At 46.6% G+C, this 16420-nt stretch overlaps 1 protein-coding gene across 3 annotated transcripts in view; it reads right to left on the bottom strand.

The window, feature by feature from the left end:
• Nucleotides 1-16420, bottom strand: part of AHI1 (Abelson helper integration site 1) — a 458771-nt gene that overhangs the window by 349432 nt on the left and 92919 nt on the right. For all 3 annotated transcript variants that reach the window (XM_073627325.1, XM_073627324.1, XM_073627326.1), the window contains exon 8: nucleotides 3797-3892. In XM_073627325.1, the coding sequence (XP_073483426.1) occupies nucleotides 3797-3892 (96 nt within the window). The remainder of the gene's footprint in view (nucleotides 1-3796; nucleotides 3893-16420) is intronic.

The raw sequence follows: 16420 nt of genomic DNA on the forward strand, positions 1-16420 counted from the left end.
AATAACATACACCGATTTGGGCTATTTTTACCAAAGATATGTAGCAGTATAAATTTTGGCCAAAATATATGAAGAAAAATTACTAATTTGCAAAATGTTATAACAGAAACTAGAAAGAAAAAAAAAAAAAAAAAGAATTTAACAGAATTTTCGGTCTAATTTCTTTTATAGTGCAAAAAATAAAAAACCCAGTGGTGATTAAATACCACCAAAAGAAAGCTCTATTTGTGTGAAAAAAAGGACAAAAATTTCATATAGGTACAGTGTTACATGACTGAGTGTCATTTAAAATGTGAGAGCACCGAAAGCTGAAAATTGGTCTGGCTAGGAAGGGGGTTTAAGTGCCCAGTGGGTAAGTGGTTAAAGACTCTTAAAGAGTCACCTATGAATAATTTAACCCCTTGACGCCGATGTAACGCAAATTTGCGGCCCTCGGCTTCAAGGGGTTGTACTGGGGTGATGCCTGCAGCTGCATCACCCCGGTACCGCTTTTTAGAGTGGACAGTCGGCTTTCTTGTAACAACAACCGATGTGGCTAAGCAGCCGCTCGTCTGTTATTACAAGCAGTGGGAGAGGACATCCCCCTCCCGCAGCTCGCCCAGGCTCCCCTGTCCCACCAGGAGGCCCAAGTGAGCAGCCAGCACATCCCCCAGTTGGATGGAGACCCGACCAATGCCAGAATCTAGTGAAGACTTAAAGGCGCCAAATCTAAAAAAATTACAGCATTAAAAAAACAGCCTAACTTGGCATTTCAAATGTTTTTAAGGGCCATATAAAGTACCTGTCATTGCCTATTACTGTCACAAGGGATGTTTACATTCCTTGTGACAGTAATAAAAGTGATCAAAAATAAAACATTTAAAAAGGACAGTGTAAAAATTAAAAAAAAAAAAAATTTAAAGCGCCCCATCCCTCCGTGCTCGCGTGCAGAAGCGAACGCATACATAAGTCACGCCCGCAAATGTAAACAGAATTTAAACCACACATGTGAGGTATCGCCGTGATCGTTAGAGCGAGAGCAATAATTCTCAGCCAAGAACTCCTTTGTAACTTTAAACAGGTAAATTGTAAAGAATGTTAAAGCGTCGCCTATGGAGATTGTTAGGTACCGTAGTTTGTCGACATTCCACGAGTGTGTGCAATTTTAAGGCCCCTTTCACACTTGTGCGACTTGTCCTGTGACTTGGAACTGCAAAGTCGCATGACAAGTCGTACCCTATGATTTCCAATGAGTACCATTCATATCTGTGCGACTACAAGTCACAGCAACTTCAAAGTAGTCCCTGCAAAGACCGCTGTTCAAATATAGTGTGACATAAAATATTGCAACGATCACCATTTTATTCTCTAGGGTCTCTGCTAAAAAAAAATATATAATGTATGGGCTTCTAAGTTTTTGCCATCAAAAATACTGATTTTAACTTGTAAGAAACAAGTGTCAGAAAAAGGCTTAGGCATGAAGGGGTTAATGTGTCGCAGTTTGTTACCATTCCACAGGCATGCACAATTTTATAGCGTGACATGTTAGGTATCCATTTAGTGGGCATAACAATACCTTATTATATTTTACCAAAATGTGGGTATTATATTGTGTTTGTATGCTCTAAAATTAGTTGGTTGGCGATTCCCTTGATAATGTGCTAGAGCACGAAGTGTGTCGGGAGGGGCCTATGTACTGACGCTATCACCACCACTTCCTCGTGGAAAGAGCAGTGGCACGCTATGTACGTTTTTTTGGCCTATTTTGTATTATGCTGCAGCGGTTTTTATTTGATTTTAAATAAATACTACACTATATGAGCATTTTGCATAGTGCTCAATCCTATTGTGGACCACCATTCTACTGGCACACCGGGATGGAATGTCTCAGAGTACTTCTTAAGGCGTATTACCACTGTTGATCTGGTGAGTGCATAGATTGGTGGGGGTGCACGTGTTGTGACAAATTGTTTCCAGACACACTGGATGTTTTACTTCTATGCTGAATTTTTTCCACTTTCTAGTAAGCGCATAACTTATCAGACATATTGCTGGAGTTATGCATATGATCAAGTCACGGATATATTATAGGACTCTAATTAGCTCTCAGGACTGTCGTAAATTGATTCACCGTATTACAGGAAGTGCTGCACTTTGTTGTTGATATGTTTATTTGAAGGTTGTATGTTCACCTTTATGTGTCAGCTGCTCTACAAATGCACAGCACTTTCACTTTGATTTTCTGACATTAGCTAAAGTATTTTTTCCTGATAATCTACATCTGATAAAATGCTTCGCAAATATCGTATAAAAACTTGCTACAGCCATTATTCTCCAGGGCCTTTGCTTTCAGAAATTATATATCTGAGGGTTCTGAGAATCTTTCTAGCAAAAAAAAAAATCAAATTTTTACATAAATGTCAGAATCGTCCTGGGTCTGAAGTGGTTAAGCAGAAGTATGTTCATACTGTTACTTTATAAATATCCCCCCCTTATAGATGTTTTAGGTATGTGTTCTTTCACACAGCAACTACTAAGAAGGCAGTCGAAAAAATAATTCAACATGGTGACTACCTGTCAGCACAAACTATTGTAACAGCCGACAGTACCCAAACATGTTTTTGAAAGTTTTTTGGCCCTGTGTTTATCTCATGTAGGCATGACCAAAGTCTGGCCCGCGGGCCAATCGCGGCTTGCGTTCCTGTTTTGGACGGCCCGCCTGGTAACTTTGACATGTATATCTTTTGTGGCCCCCAACGAATCCCCAAGCGCCGGGGGCCACAAAAGATGTACATGCTGGCTGCCTTGGAGGGGGCAGGACGAGTGCCGTACATATAGGAGTATTTCTTGTTTACACGGCGGTCTCTGTAAAAGGAAGTCCTGTCTCCTGCACTGCCATTGGATGACTGTTTTGTCCATCATAGGAGGCGGGACTTTCTATTAAAGAGACCACCGAGAAAAGAGGAGTTTCTCCTGTATGTCTGTGGGGGGTGCTGCATGCATGACAATGGGGGTGCTGCATTCATGACAACGGGGGTGCTGCATTTAGGACAACAGGGATGCTACATTCAGGACAATGGGGGTGCTGCATTCAGGACAGCGGGGCTGCTGCATTCAGGACAATGGGGGTGCTGCATTCAGGACAATGGGGGTGCTGCATTCAGGACAGCGGGGCTGCTGCATTCAGGACAATGGGGGTGCTGCATTCAGGACAGCGGGGCTGCTGCATTCCAGACAACGGGGTGCTGCATTCAGGACAATGGGGGTGCTGCATTCATGTCAACGGGGTTTGCTGCATTCATGGCAATGGTGGGGCTGCATTCATGGCAATGCTGGGGCTGCATTCATGGCAATAATGAGGCTGCAGATGGGCACTAATTAGGCTGCATTGATGGGCACTGACCCTTATTTTGCTTCACAGTTCTTTATTTAATATTTAAGATTTTTTCCTGAAACTTCCCTCTTAAAGAGAAGGTGTGTGCTATAAGCCGATAAATATGGTATATCCAAATAACAAACCCAAGCTCATCTCTTCCCCACACACAGCCACAAAGGCAGGAGAATTCTTGTTGGGCAGTGTATTAGTGCTCGGACAAACACACTTAGAACGAATTTTAATGGTTCAAAGAATATCAGGCAAAATGGTTGGCCCTCACGCGTGTTCACTTCATCAAATCTGGCCCTCTTTGAAAAAGGTTTGGACACCCCTGATCTAATGTATGAAAATAGATTATGTGATGAGAACTTGTCTTTATAAATTAACTATGTTACAGCAAAAATGTATATCACATGCCTGAAAAAAAAGACTAAGAAATACCTTTAAAAAAGCCCATGCAATCTTATGGAATCCTCTCTCTTTTACGTGAAAATCTGAATTTGTGACTGTACCATCTTCACTGGCTACATCAAGAATCTAGAAACAAATTTTTTGAAATTCAGAATAGGAATATGCATCAAAACATTTAAAAACCATTTAACATATGAGAATATGCTGAATTCACAAAATCGTAAACAACTTCCCTGTTTGGCTTAATTGAAGTACAGTGTACACCTACCTATTTTGCAATTAGTAATATACTATCAACATGGTTGGTAGTGATGATCCATTATAAAATTACCAGTGTAGAAACACTAAAACCTTTAAGTTATGCCACCTCCTAGACACAATTATGCTCAACTTATAATATCAATAAAGCCTCACACCATATATACATTTCCATCTCTTTCAAATGTGCATGTTACCATGGAAGCTGTATGACTTATAAGAAGTGAAAGAGTTTAATGTCACTTACAACAATATTTTAAAATGCTTAAATGACATACAGCCAGTCACTTATAGGTTTCCCCTGTCATTTTCTAGCACTACCATGGTAGCATAAAAGGCTAGATAGAGGCAAACGCAAGCACAAAATAGCAGATAAACAGAAAGCAGCAGAGCAGGTGTAGGCAACCTTTTGAGCAGAGTGTGGCGAACATTTTTGACAAGAAATTGAGTGTGCCAGTTATATAAAAAAAATAGGATTTTTATAACAGCTTACCTGCAAATTCCTTTTCTTGGAGTACATCATGGGACACAGAGCCGTAAGTAATTACTTAATGGGTTATAGGCCACCTTCAGGTGATGGACACTGGTATACCCAATCCAGGAAGTTCACTCCCTATATAACCCCTCCTCCTTCCAGGAGCACATCAGTTTTTGTAGCAAAGCAATGTACTTAAATCCCAAAAAAGAGGGGAGGGACCTCTGTGTCCCATGATGTACTCCAAGAAAAGGATTTTACAGGTAAGCTGTTACAAAAATCCTATTTTCTTTATCGTACATCATGGGACATAAAGCCTTAAGTAATTACTTAATGGGACATCCCATAGCAATGCTACTTGAGGGGAGGAAGACACAACCCGAAGGGTACCCCCAGACTTGAGGACCTATACTGCTGCCTGCAGCACACTCCGCCGGAAGGCGATATCCTCATACCTCCTTACATCCACCTGATAATATTTTGTGAATGTATGCACTGAAGACCAAGTTGCGGCCTTACAGATCTGAGCCATGGAGGCCTGATGACGCACTACCCAAGAAGCACTAAACGCCCTGATAGAGTGCGCCTTAAGGTGAAAAGGGGGGAACTTACCCCTTAAATTATAAGTTTGAATTATAACTTGCTGAATCCACTTAGCGACAGTGGCTGTCTTTTCTTGAGACCCTCTGGCAGAATAAATAAGACATCAGTCTTACGAATCTGAGCAGATGCCCTCAAATAGATTTTCATTGCTCTCATCACATTAAGACATGTAGTGACTTTTCTTGCCTGGAACATGGTTTTGGAAAAAAACTATGACAGGACAATATCTTGGTTCAGGCGAAAACTTGAAACCACTTTGGGCAAAAAGTCTGGACGAGGGCGTAACACCACTCTGTCCTTAATGAAAAATCAAATACGGCTCTTTACAAGAAAGAGCAGCCAATTCTGAAACCCTCCTTGCTGAGGATATAGCAACCAAAAATACCAACTTCCTTGTCAGAAGGACTAGGGGAATATGTTGTATGGGTTCAAATGGCTGTTTTTGTAACACAAACAAAACTAAGGTCAAGTCCCAAGGGTTCAAGGGAGGTTTAACTGGCAGATTAAGCCACATCACCCCTTGCATAAAACCCCGGACTAAAAAATGTTTAGCAAGTGGTCTTTGAAATAAGACCGATAAAGCTGAGATTTGGTCTTTAATAGCACTCAAGGCAAATTTCATTTCTACCCCTAATTGTAGAAAGGCAAGAATTCTGTCTATGATGTATCTCTGAGGGTGCCAACTCTTGGATTCACACCAGGAAACATAAGCCCTCCAGACCCTATAATATATAGTCCTGGAAGCTGGTTTCCTTGCATTAATCGGGGTAGAGATAACTGACCCGGAAAGCCCGTTTCTTCAGAATGTGGGTTTCAATAGCCAAGCCCTTAAATTTAGAGACCGTAAAGTAGGATGGAATATCGTTCCCTGTGAGAGCAGATCTCTCTGTAGTGGGAGGGACCATGGGCCCTCCACTGCCATCTTTACAATTTCTGCATACTTTCTGGGCCATGCTGGTGCCACCAGAATTACCGGCTTTCTTTCCAGCTTGATCCTGCAAAGAAGTCGAGGCAGCAACTGAATAGGGGGGAATGCATAGATCAGTGAGAACTGATCCCACAGGGTCACCAACGCATCCGTTCCACATGCGAGTGGATCCCTTGTTCTGGCCACAAAGTTGACTAACTTCATGTTGAATCTGGACGCTAGAAGATCTACGTCCCGAGTCCCCCATCTTTGGCAAACAGCCCAAAAAATGTCGGAGTGAAGAGACTATTCCCCTGGGAATAATTGCTGGTGACTCAAGTAGTCCGCCTGCCAATTCTCTACTCCCGGAATGAAGACTGCCGATAGGCACGGAACATTCCTTTCTGCCCAGGTTAGAATATGGTTCACCTCTCTTTGTGCTGAGAGACTCTTGGTGCCCCCTTGGTGATTGATATAGGCCACACTGATATAAGCCACACTGTGGCATTGTCTGATTGGATCCTGACAGGACAATCCCGTAACCTGAAAGTCCAGGCCTTTAGAGCCAAACACACTGCACGAATCTCTAGGATATTGATGGGCAAGGTTCTTTCGGCTCTTGACCACTGTCCCTGGACAGTTGTCTTTTCTAGTACTGCTCCCCAGCCTGAAAGGCTGGCATCTGTGGTTACCACTTTCCAGATAACTGGTCTGAAGGATTTTCCTTTCAGCAGATTCTGAGTTAGTAACCACCAACTGAGGCTTTGTGACACCCTTGGGGACAGCCGCATTGGCAAGTCTAAAGCTTGAATCGTTTTGTTCCAAGCGGACAGGATACTGGTTTGCAACAGTCTTAAATGGAACTGGGCATAGGGAACTGCTTCGAATGAAGCCACCATGGTACCTAGCAACCTCATGCAAAGGCAAATGGAGGGATGGCCTTTTGACCTGACCATCCGCACCAGCTCTCTTATGGAGTTGATCTTTGCCTGAGGCAAGAACACCTTTTCCTGGGCTGTGTCTATGATCAGACCCAAGTACTCCAGTCTTTTTAGTGGTATTAAGGAAGATTTCTCTAGGTTGAGAATCCAACCCAAACTTTCCAGGTAACTGGTTGTAATGCGTACGCTTTGCTCCAAACGAGCCACTGACTGGTCTATTAGCAATTGATCGTCTAGGTACGCTACGACTGTTATGCCCTGTGCCCTTAACCTGGCTAGAGGTGGGGCCAGCACTTTTGTGAACACCCAGGGTGCTGTGGCTAGCCCGAAGGGCAGGGCTACAAACTGAAAATTCTGCTCTAACTCGAACCGCAGAAACTTTTGGTGAGCGGGAAATATAGGAACATGCAAATATGCATCCCTGATGTCGATAGATGCCAGAAGTTCTCCTAGAACTGCAGGTGAAAGGAGCGGATCTTCAGGAACTGATTTAGATTTTTTAGATCTAGAATGGGTCTGACATCTCCATTTGGTTTTGGTACCATAAAAAGATTTGAATAAAACCCCAAACCTTGCTCTTTTGTGGGGATCTATATGATCACCCCTTGAGATATTATTCAGTCTAGTGCCTGAAACAGAGATTGTCTTTTCTCTGGATCTTTGGGAATGCTTGACCTCAGGAAACGAGACAGTAGAAAGTCCCAAAATTCCAGCTTGTACCCCAGCGTTACCGTGGAGATGAACCATCTGTCCTGAATTTCCTCTTGCCAGACTTCTGAAAACTGCAGAAGTCTTCCCCCACCTTGGTGAGGGGGTTTGCCTCTTCATGATGAGGCCTTAAGATTCTGCTTTGCAGGTTTCCAACCCCAGGACTTCTTTTGAGCCTTGGTTTGACTCTGAGGATTTCCTCTAGAGTCTGACGGCAGAGGCTGTCGCCACTGCCTAGAGGCAGAAGAGGCAGAAGCCCCTGGCGCAGGGGAAAGGGCGTTTATACTTTCTTTTGACTGGCAAAAGAGTACTTTTCCTGCTATAAATTGTTTAGATATATTTGTCCAAATCTTCTCCAAAAAGCCGCTCCCCATGAAAAGGGAACCCAGTTAGTAGGTTTTTACATGGAGCTTCGGCTGACCAATTTTTTAACCACATGATTCTACGCATATGTACAAGCATAAGCGTAAGGTGGGATGCCTGGTGAATAGAATCTTTAATGGCATCTATGGCAAAGCATAATGCCTTTGGTAGTTCAGCCAATTCCCGGGTTTGTTGTGCAGGAACCTCTTTAAGGGCCTGTCTAAATTAGTCCTTTAGGGATTGACAGACACTTATTGCAGCGACTTCAGTCTGAGTAACGGCACCGGCCATGGAAAAAGTAGATTTTAACAGGGATTCCAACTTTTTATCTGTTGGAGCCTTAAACATTTGTGCATTGTCTACAGGACAAGTTAGGCTTTTATTTACACTGGAAATCGCAGCATCAACTGCTGGTACAGTACCTGACCACGATTCCATCGTGGTGGTTCTCGGCGACAGGGTGCTGTGCATGTCTCGCTCATCAGGAAAGGAAAACTTTTTTTCCTTTCGCGATGAGCGACAGGCAGTGCTGACAGCTGTCTGGTATGAATCCTGAGGGGGAACACCGCGCCAAATTTTAAATAAAAAAACGGCGTGGGTCCCCCCCAGGGGCATACCGGGCCCTTAGGTCTGGTATGGATTGTAAGGGGAACCCCCTACGCCGAAAAATCGGCGTGGGGGTCCCCCCCAAAATCCATACCAGATCCTTATCCGAGCACGCAGGCTGGCCGGCCAGGAAAGGGGGTGGGGACGAGCAAGCGCCCCCCCCCCTCCTGAGCCATACCAGGCCGCATGCCCTCAACATGGGGGGGTGGGTGCCTTGGGGGAGGGGGGCACTCTGTGGCCCCCCACCCCAAAGCACCTTGTCCCCATGTTGATGAGGACAAGGGCCTCTTCCCGACAACCCTGGCCGTTGGTTGTCGGGGTCTGCGAGCGGGGGGCTTATCGGAATCCGGGAGACCCCTTTAATAAGGGGGCCCCCAGATCCCGGCCCCCACCCTATGTGAATGAGTATGGGGTACATGGTACCCCTACCCATTCACTTAGGGAAAAAAGTGTAAATAAAAAAAAACACAGTACACAGATTTTAAGAGTAATTTTTTAGGCAGCTCCGGGGTCTTCATCCGACTTCGGGGGGTCTCCTTCCGACTTCTCCCAGTGTTCAGCCTCTTCTCCCGGGCCCCTCCGCTATCTTCTTCCAGCTCTTTTGCCAGCAGTAGGCCCGGTCTGCTGCCACTGTCTTGTCGCCGCTGTCTCGTCGCTTCTTCTCCCGGGCCCCTCCGCTCTCTTCTTCCAGCTCTTTTGCCAGCGGGGGGCCCTGTCTGCTGCCGCTGTCTTGTCGCCGCTGTCTCGTCACTTCTTCTCTTCTTCCGATGTTGACATGATGCTCTCTCCGGCTGGGGACTTTGGGGTCATGCCCCCTTATGATGCCAGAGTCCCTGCGCATGCTGGGACTGTGACGTCACAAGGGGGCGGGGTCACCGCCTATATAAATGGCTCTGCAGCGCGCACACAGCATTCCAGCCGGAGAGAGCGTCGTGTCAACATCGGAAGAAGAGAAGAGGTGACGAGACAGCGGCGAGACAGTGGCGACAAGACAGCAGCAGCAGACCGGGCCCCCGCTGGCAAAAGAGCTGGAAGAAAAGAGCGGAGGGGCCCGGAAGAAGAACCAATGAGACAGCGGCGACAAGACAGCGGCAGCAGACCGGGCCCCCTGCTGGCAAAAGAGCTGGAAGAAGATAGCGGAGGGGCCCGGGAGAAGAGGCGGAACACCGGGAGAAGAGGCCGAACACCGGGAGAAGTCGGAAGGAGACCCCCCGAAGTCGGATGAAGACCCTGGAGCTGCCTAAAAAATTACTCTTAAAATCTGTGTACTGTGTTTTTTTTTATTGACACTTTTTTCCCTAGGTGAATGGGTAGGGGTACCATGTACCCCATACTCATTAACATAGGGTGGGGGGCCGGGATCTGAGGGCCCCCTTATTAAAGGGGGCTCCCAGATTCCGATAAGCCCCCTGCCCGCAGACCCCGACAACCAAGGTTGTCGGGAAGAGGCCCTTGTCCTCATCAACATGGGGACAAGGTGCTTTGTGGTGGGGGGGGGCGCAGAGCGCCCCCCTCCCCCAATGCACCCACCCCCCCATGTTGAGGGCATGCGGCCTGGTACGGCTCAGGAGGGGGGGGGGGCTTGCTCGTCCCCACCCCCTCTACTGGCCGGCCTGCGTGCTCGGATAAGGGTCTGGTATGGATTTTGGGGGAGACCCCCACGCCGATTTTTCGGCGTAGGGGGTTCCCCTTACAATCCATACTAGACCTAAGGGCCTGGTATGCCCCTGGGGGGAACCCACGCCGTTTTTTAATTTGAAATTTGGCGCGGTGTTCCCCCTCAGGATTCATACCAGACAGCTGTCAGCACTGCCTGTTGCTCATCGTGAAAGGAAAAAAAAGTTTTCCTTTCCCGATGGGCGAGCCATCTCGGCGCTGGCTCTCGCGACGGGGCTCGCAGGTGTCAAATCTCGCCGAGAAAGATTTTTTGGAGAATTTCTCCTCCAGGGGTTAGAGAACTGAAAATTTCTTAGGAGGGAGAAAATGCTTATCCGGGTGATCCCATTCAGCAAAAATAAGCTGTTCTAATAATGCATGGACAGGAAACGCATGCAAAGGTTGAGAAGGTTTTAAGGAACCCAAGGAAGAAACAGCTTTCAGGAGACTCCATAAGGGGTAGCATGAAAGTAGAACGAACCATCTCCGTAAGAGATTGTATCAGCAATTTCTCAGAATGTGAGGCTGAAAAAGGTTCATCTACCGTTGTTTCCTCCGCAGAGGAATCATTGGTTTGTTTTTCCTCCTGATCGCCTGAGGGTAACACCTCATCCTGTACCCACTGTTCCTCTTACAAGGGGTCTGAAGTAGGGGAGGGGGATCTAGCACGCTTCCTATCCATTTGAATGGAGGATGCGATTAAAGCCGCTAATCTTCCTTCCAGACCCTGCAGGGTGGAGGATAGGACATCTTCAGTCACATATACAGGGACTGAGATGTGAAAAGCAGTTCCACCATCAATTTGTTCCAATGGCTCACCCTGGCTTGCCATAATTGGTAATTCAGACGAGGATGACAGCGTGGAAATGCGACTCGAGATCCTAGCGCCTGGGGGTGAAACCTTTAGTACCTTTTTGGTCTTTGTGGTGTCTTTTATAGCAGGCATAGTCCTAAGCACAAAAACAGAGGCACTACACAATTGCACTTAATCGCTGAATATAGTCATGACATTAAAAGCCGCTATAAAGTTCAGCCTAGTGCTGGGAAAAAAAGTGTCCTTCCTGTATCAGGAATGCCAGTTTGCAACCCTTACGTGTCCCACAGCTCCTGTGTCCCTGTGGGGGACTGTTTGTTTTCTTCCTCAGCCGGGGAGAGACTGTCTCAGCTGTGGTTTTATTGTCTTTGCCTGCCGTGCGTCCTCGTGGACATTCACGGCGCTGCACTTAGGCCCCGCCCCCTCAGAAAAAACCCGCCCCGTTCCATTTTTTAAATGTTCCCGCGCTCGTGCGCGGCGGATTTCGGGTTTACAGACCCAACACGAGAGGGGGGGAGGGGAGGCTAATATGCAATGCATAATTACCTGAGCTCACAGTAGAAAGCATATGGCGTGAAGTTTTAGCTTGTGTTAAATAAAATACAGAAGGCAGAAATTCCTCTGCAGGATCCTCTCCTGCATCCACCTCACCTCTCTCAATATCTTCCTCAAAGACAGGAGAAATCAGGGTCTTACTCCTGAATAGATTCAGCTGGTGAACAGGCAGAAGAGTGGGCCCTGGAGCCAAAAGGCTCTGGATGGTAAGAGAGTTTCCCAAAGAAATCAGACATAATTGCAGTGAAATGTGACTGCCTTAGTCAGATAGGCAGATTGTGGAATGCTGAGAGGTTCCCGGAATTAGAGGAACGGAGTTGTGTCAATATAGGACATTGTCAAAAATGATTTACCTCTGTGCGTCCCTGAATGCGGTAAGTGTATAGACCAGCACTCCTATTCCGAAACTTAAAAAAGGTTGTAAAGTCAGAAGGTTTTTTATCCTAAGGCATTCTCTGCATTAAGATAAAAAGCATGGTGTGTGCAACAGCCGCCCCAGCACCCCCAATACTTACCTGAGGTCACTCTCTCTCCACAAGTGTCTCAGCCATCCGAGATTGTCCCTCCTGATTGGCTTGGGTGCTCCCATAGCAAGCTGCTTGCTGTAGGGGCACTGAACAGGAGGGAGGGGCCAGGATCACAGAAGAGGGACCTGAGAAGAGGAGGATCTGGGCTGCTCTGTGCAAATCCACTGCAACAGGGCAGGTAAGTACATAATGTTTGTTCATTTTATAGGGAAAAAAAAAAAACAAGGCTTTACAATCAAGCTTTAATAAAGACAAAAATTATATATATATATATATATATATATATATATATATATATATATATATATATATATATATATATATATATATATATACCGCCCTCAAATTTTCTACTCGCATCTTGCGAGTGGAAAATGAGGGCTTGTGAGCTGGGCTGCCTGGAAGCGGGGAGGGGGGCGAGCGCAGCCGTTCTCCTAGCAATCACCCCGGGGGGAAGAGAGCATGGATGAAGAGGACAGCTGTGGGATCACAGAGCAGGATAGCACGCTGTTACAGCTTACAATACAATTGTCTCCGCTCTGCTCGACACAGCCCTGCCTCCTCCTGACCTGTGCCTGTGGTAGACAGAACGCCGGTCCAATGCTGGGATGCGTTCTGTCTATCCCAGTGTGGCTGCAATAGTGGGCACAGTGAGGCTGCAATGGTAGGCACCACGAGGTTGCAATGGTGGGCACAGTGAGGCTGCAATGGTGGGCACAGGTGAGGTTGCATTGATGAGCACAGGTGAGCCTGCATTGATGAGCACAAGTAAGCTTGCATTGATGAGCACAGGTGAGGCTGCATTGAGGGGTACAGGTGAGGCTGCACTGATAAAGTTGTTGCCTGCTGGTCCAATGCTGGGATGCGTTCTGTCTATCCCAGGCATGGAGTCAGGAGGAGGCAGGGCTCCGTTGAGCAGAGCAAGACAATTGTACTTAAGCTGTAGCAGCGCGTTATCCTGCTCTGTGATCCCACGGCTCTCTTCTTCCTCCAGTCATGCATTCCTCTGCCCAGGCGAGGCTGCAATAGTGGGCACAGTGAGGCTGCAATGGGCACAGTGTGGCTGCAATAGTGGGCACAGTGAGGCTACAATGGGCACAATGAGGCTGCAATAGTGGGCACAGTGAGGCTGCAATAGTGGGCACAGTGAGGCTGCAATGGGCACAGTGTGGCTGAAATAGTGGGCACAGTGAGGCTGCAATGGTGGGCACAGTAAGGCTGCAATGGATACAGTGAGGCTGCAATAGTGTGCACAGTGAGGCTGCAATAGTGGGCACAGTGAGGCTGCAATGGGCACAGTGTGGCTGAAATAGTGGGCACAGTGAGGCTGCAATGGTGGGCACAGTGAGGCTGCAATGGTGGGCACAGTGAGGCTGTAATGGTGGGCATGATGAGGCTGCAATGGTGGGCACAGTGAGGCTGCAATGGTGGGCACAGTGAGGCTGCAATGGTGGGCACAGTGAGGCTGCAATGGTGGGTACAGTGAGGCTGCAATGGTGGGCATAGTGAGGCTGCATTGATGGGCACAGGTGAGCCTGCATTGATGAGTGCAGGTGAGGTGGGGCAGGGGTTGGGTGGGGCACTGGTGGCGAGTAACCCTTGGGGCCTAGCTAGTAGCTCAGCCCTGTGTATATATATATATATATATATATATATATATATATATATATATATATATATATATACACACACACATATATACACACATATATACACACACACACACACACACACACACACACACACACACACACATACATACATACATATACACACACACATAAATATATACCGTATTTATCGGCGTATAACACGCGCCGGCGTATAACACGCACTCCAAGTTTAGGAGGGAATTTTAAGGAAAAAAACTTTAGGGAGGGAAGTTTAAGGAAAAAAAAACTTACATTTAAATGCCAATCAATGCAGCCTCATCAGTGTTCATCTGCAGCCTTTCCCCAGTGTCCAGTGCAGCCTTGTCAGTGCAGCTTTGCCCCAGTGCAGCCTTGTCCCCAGTGCAGCCTTGTCCCCAGTGCAGCTTTGCCCCAGTGCAGCCTTGTCCCCAGTGCAGCTTTGCCCCAGTTCAGCTTTGCCCCAGTGCAGCCTTGTCCCCAGTGGTCCGTGCAGCCTTGTCGCCGCCGACATACAAACGTTTAGTTTGTATTTTTAAACATGGCGCCGCGGAGTTCGGAGGGACTCGGGGGCGCTCATTCAGCTGAACGAGCGCCGCCGAGGACACAGTGACTGGGCGGAGCCGAGATACACATATCCGAGGGTTCTCGGCTATTCTCGGCGCCGTTCACAGTCACGCCCAGTCCCTATGATGGACATAACAGAGGTCCAATGGCGGGACTGGGCGTGACTGTGAACGGCGCCGAGAAAAGCCGAGAACACTCGGCTATGTGTATCTCGGCTCCGCCCAGTCACTGTGTCCTCGGCGGCGCTCGTTCAGCTGAACGAGCGCCCCCGAGTCCCTCCGAACTCCGCGGCGCCATGTTTAAAAATACAAGCTATGTGAATGTCGGCGGCGATCGCGGCGATCGCTCCGACAGATCACAAAATAGCGGGGATCGGCGTATAACACACACCCACGATTTTCCCCTTATTTTAAGGGGAAAAAAGTGCGTGTTATACGCCGATAAATACGGTATACACACACACACATACACACAGTATCTCACGCAAATAAGCACACCCCTCACATTTTTGTAAATATTTTATTATATCTTTTCATTGCTACAATGTAAAGTAGTGATTGTACAGCTTGTATAACAGTGTAAATTTGCTGTCCCCTCAAAATAGCTCAACACACAACAATTAATAGCTAAACCGTTGTCAACAAAAGTGAGTACACCCCAAAGTGTCAATTTTTTGTGTGGCCACCATTATTTTTCAGCACTGACTTAACCCTCTAGGGCATGAGTTCACCAGAGCTTCAAAGGTTGCCACTGAAGTCCTCTACTACTCCTCCATGACAAAATCAAGAAGCTGGTGGATATTATAGACTTTGCACTCCTCCACCTTCCGTTTGAGGATGCCCCACAGATGCTCAATAGGGTTTAGGTCTGGAGGCATGCTTGGCCAGTCCATCACCTTTACCCTCACCTTTAGCAAGGCAGTGGTCATCTTGGAGGTGTGTTTGGGGCCATTATCATGATGGAATACTGCACCGGAATTTCGGGGTACGACGATCGAAAGATCAACTGAGGAAGCGGTGGTCGGGCCTCAAATTAAGGGAGCACGATCAGTATAGAAGGATCAGGAGAGTGCTGCAAAAAAGTAAGTAGTTGTCCTGTGTTACTATTCTTTATTTTTATTACGTTTGTGCTGCTCCATGTGCTTTTCTTTACTGTTGTACAGTTTAAAATGGCAACTTTCATGTTCATGGGCACATTGTTCGTTCGTTGGAAACATTGTTCGTTCGGCATAGAAAACACCATGTTTTGGCCATATGCATTTGAATACATTTTTGCTAGCCTACTTCTCTTAAAATAATTTGGGTGTGTAGATGGGTTGGTAACTAGAATGAAATGCAAACTAGATTATGTGTAAGGAGAGGACACTCAGCAGCTGTTTACACATCTGGGCACTGGAGCACTAGTGTGGGACACCAGAACACCCTTTTTATTAGGGGGGCCCACACAGGTGCTCCAGTGTACACTATAGGGGTGACTCCATCAGATAAGCTTGGGCAAAACAGTTAAGTATTCAAGCATGACAAAGGGAAAAAATATTTCTTCATCTTGGAACTCTGCCAAAACAGACAATTGTACCCCACTTCCAAGCAATGTTTCATGTTCCTATTTCTGCCATGAAATATCTGTGTGCTAAGTATACCTTTTTTTTTTTACATAGGGGATAAAAGACTCAGAGGACACCACTCATCCGAGGAGACAACAGACCCCCCCACCTCATGAGGAAGGGGAAATCCACCAAAGCCAACAGGAGGAGGAGGAAGGAGACGTAATCGAAATAGTCACCACATCAGGTAAGTGTCTGCGACCACAGGCTCAGGTAAGAGATGGATGCCGGCATATTTATAATACATGGTGTATTTTTTTTTCTATATTTTTAGGTGATCGTGATGTTGTGGATGAAGGTCATTTCACCAGTGAGAGTGCCCAGATCCTGATCGGGGAGATCATGGGGTGTAATAGAGACTTGGAAAACATCCAGAAAAACATCAATGATGTTCAAAACAAAATGAAGAACATCATTGATGTTTTAGGGAGAGTTTAAAACAC

The sequence above is a fragment of the Aquarana catesbeiana genome, linkage group LG04 (assembly GCF_042186555.1).
Source record: "Aquarana catesbeiana isolate 2022-GZ linkage group LG04, ASM4218655v1, whole genome shotgun sequence".
Lineage (NCBI taxonomy): Eukaryota > Metazoa > Chordata > Amphibia > Anura > Ranidae > Aquarana > Aquarana catesbeiana.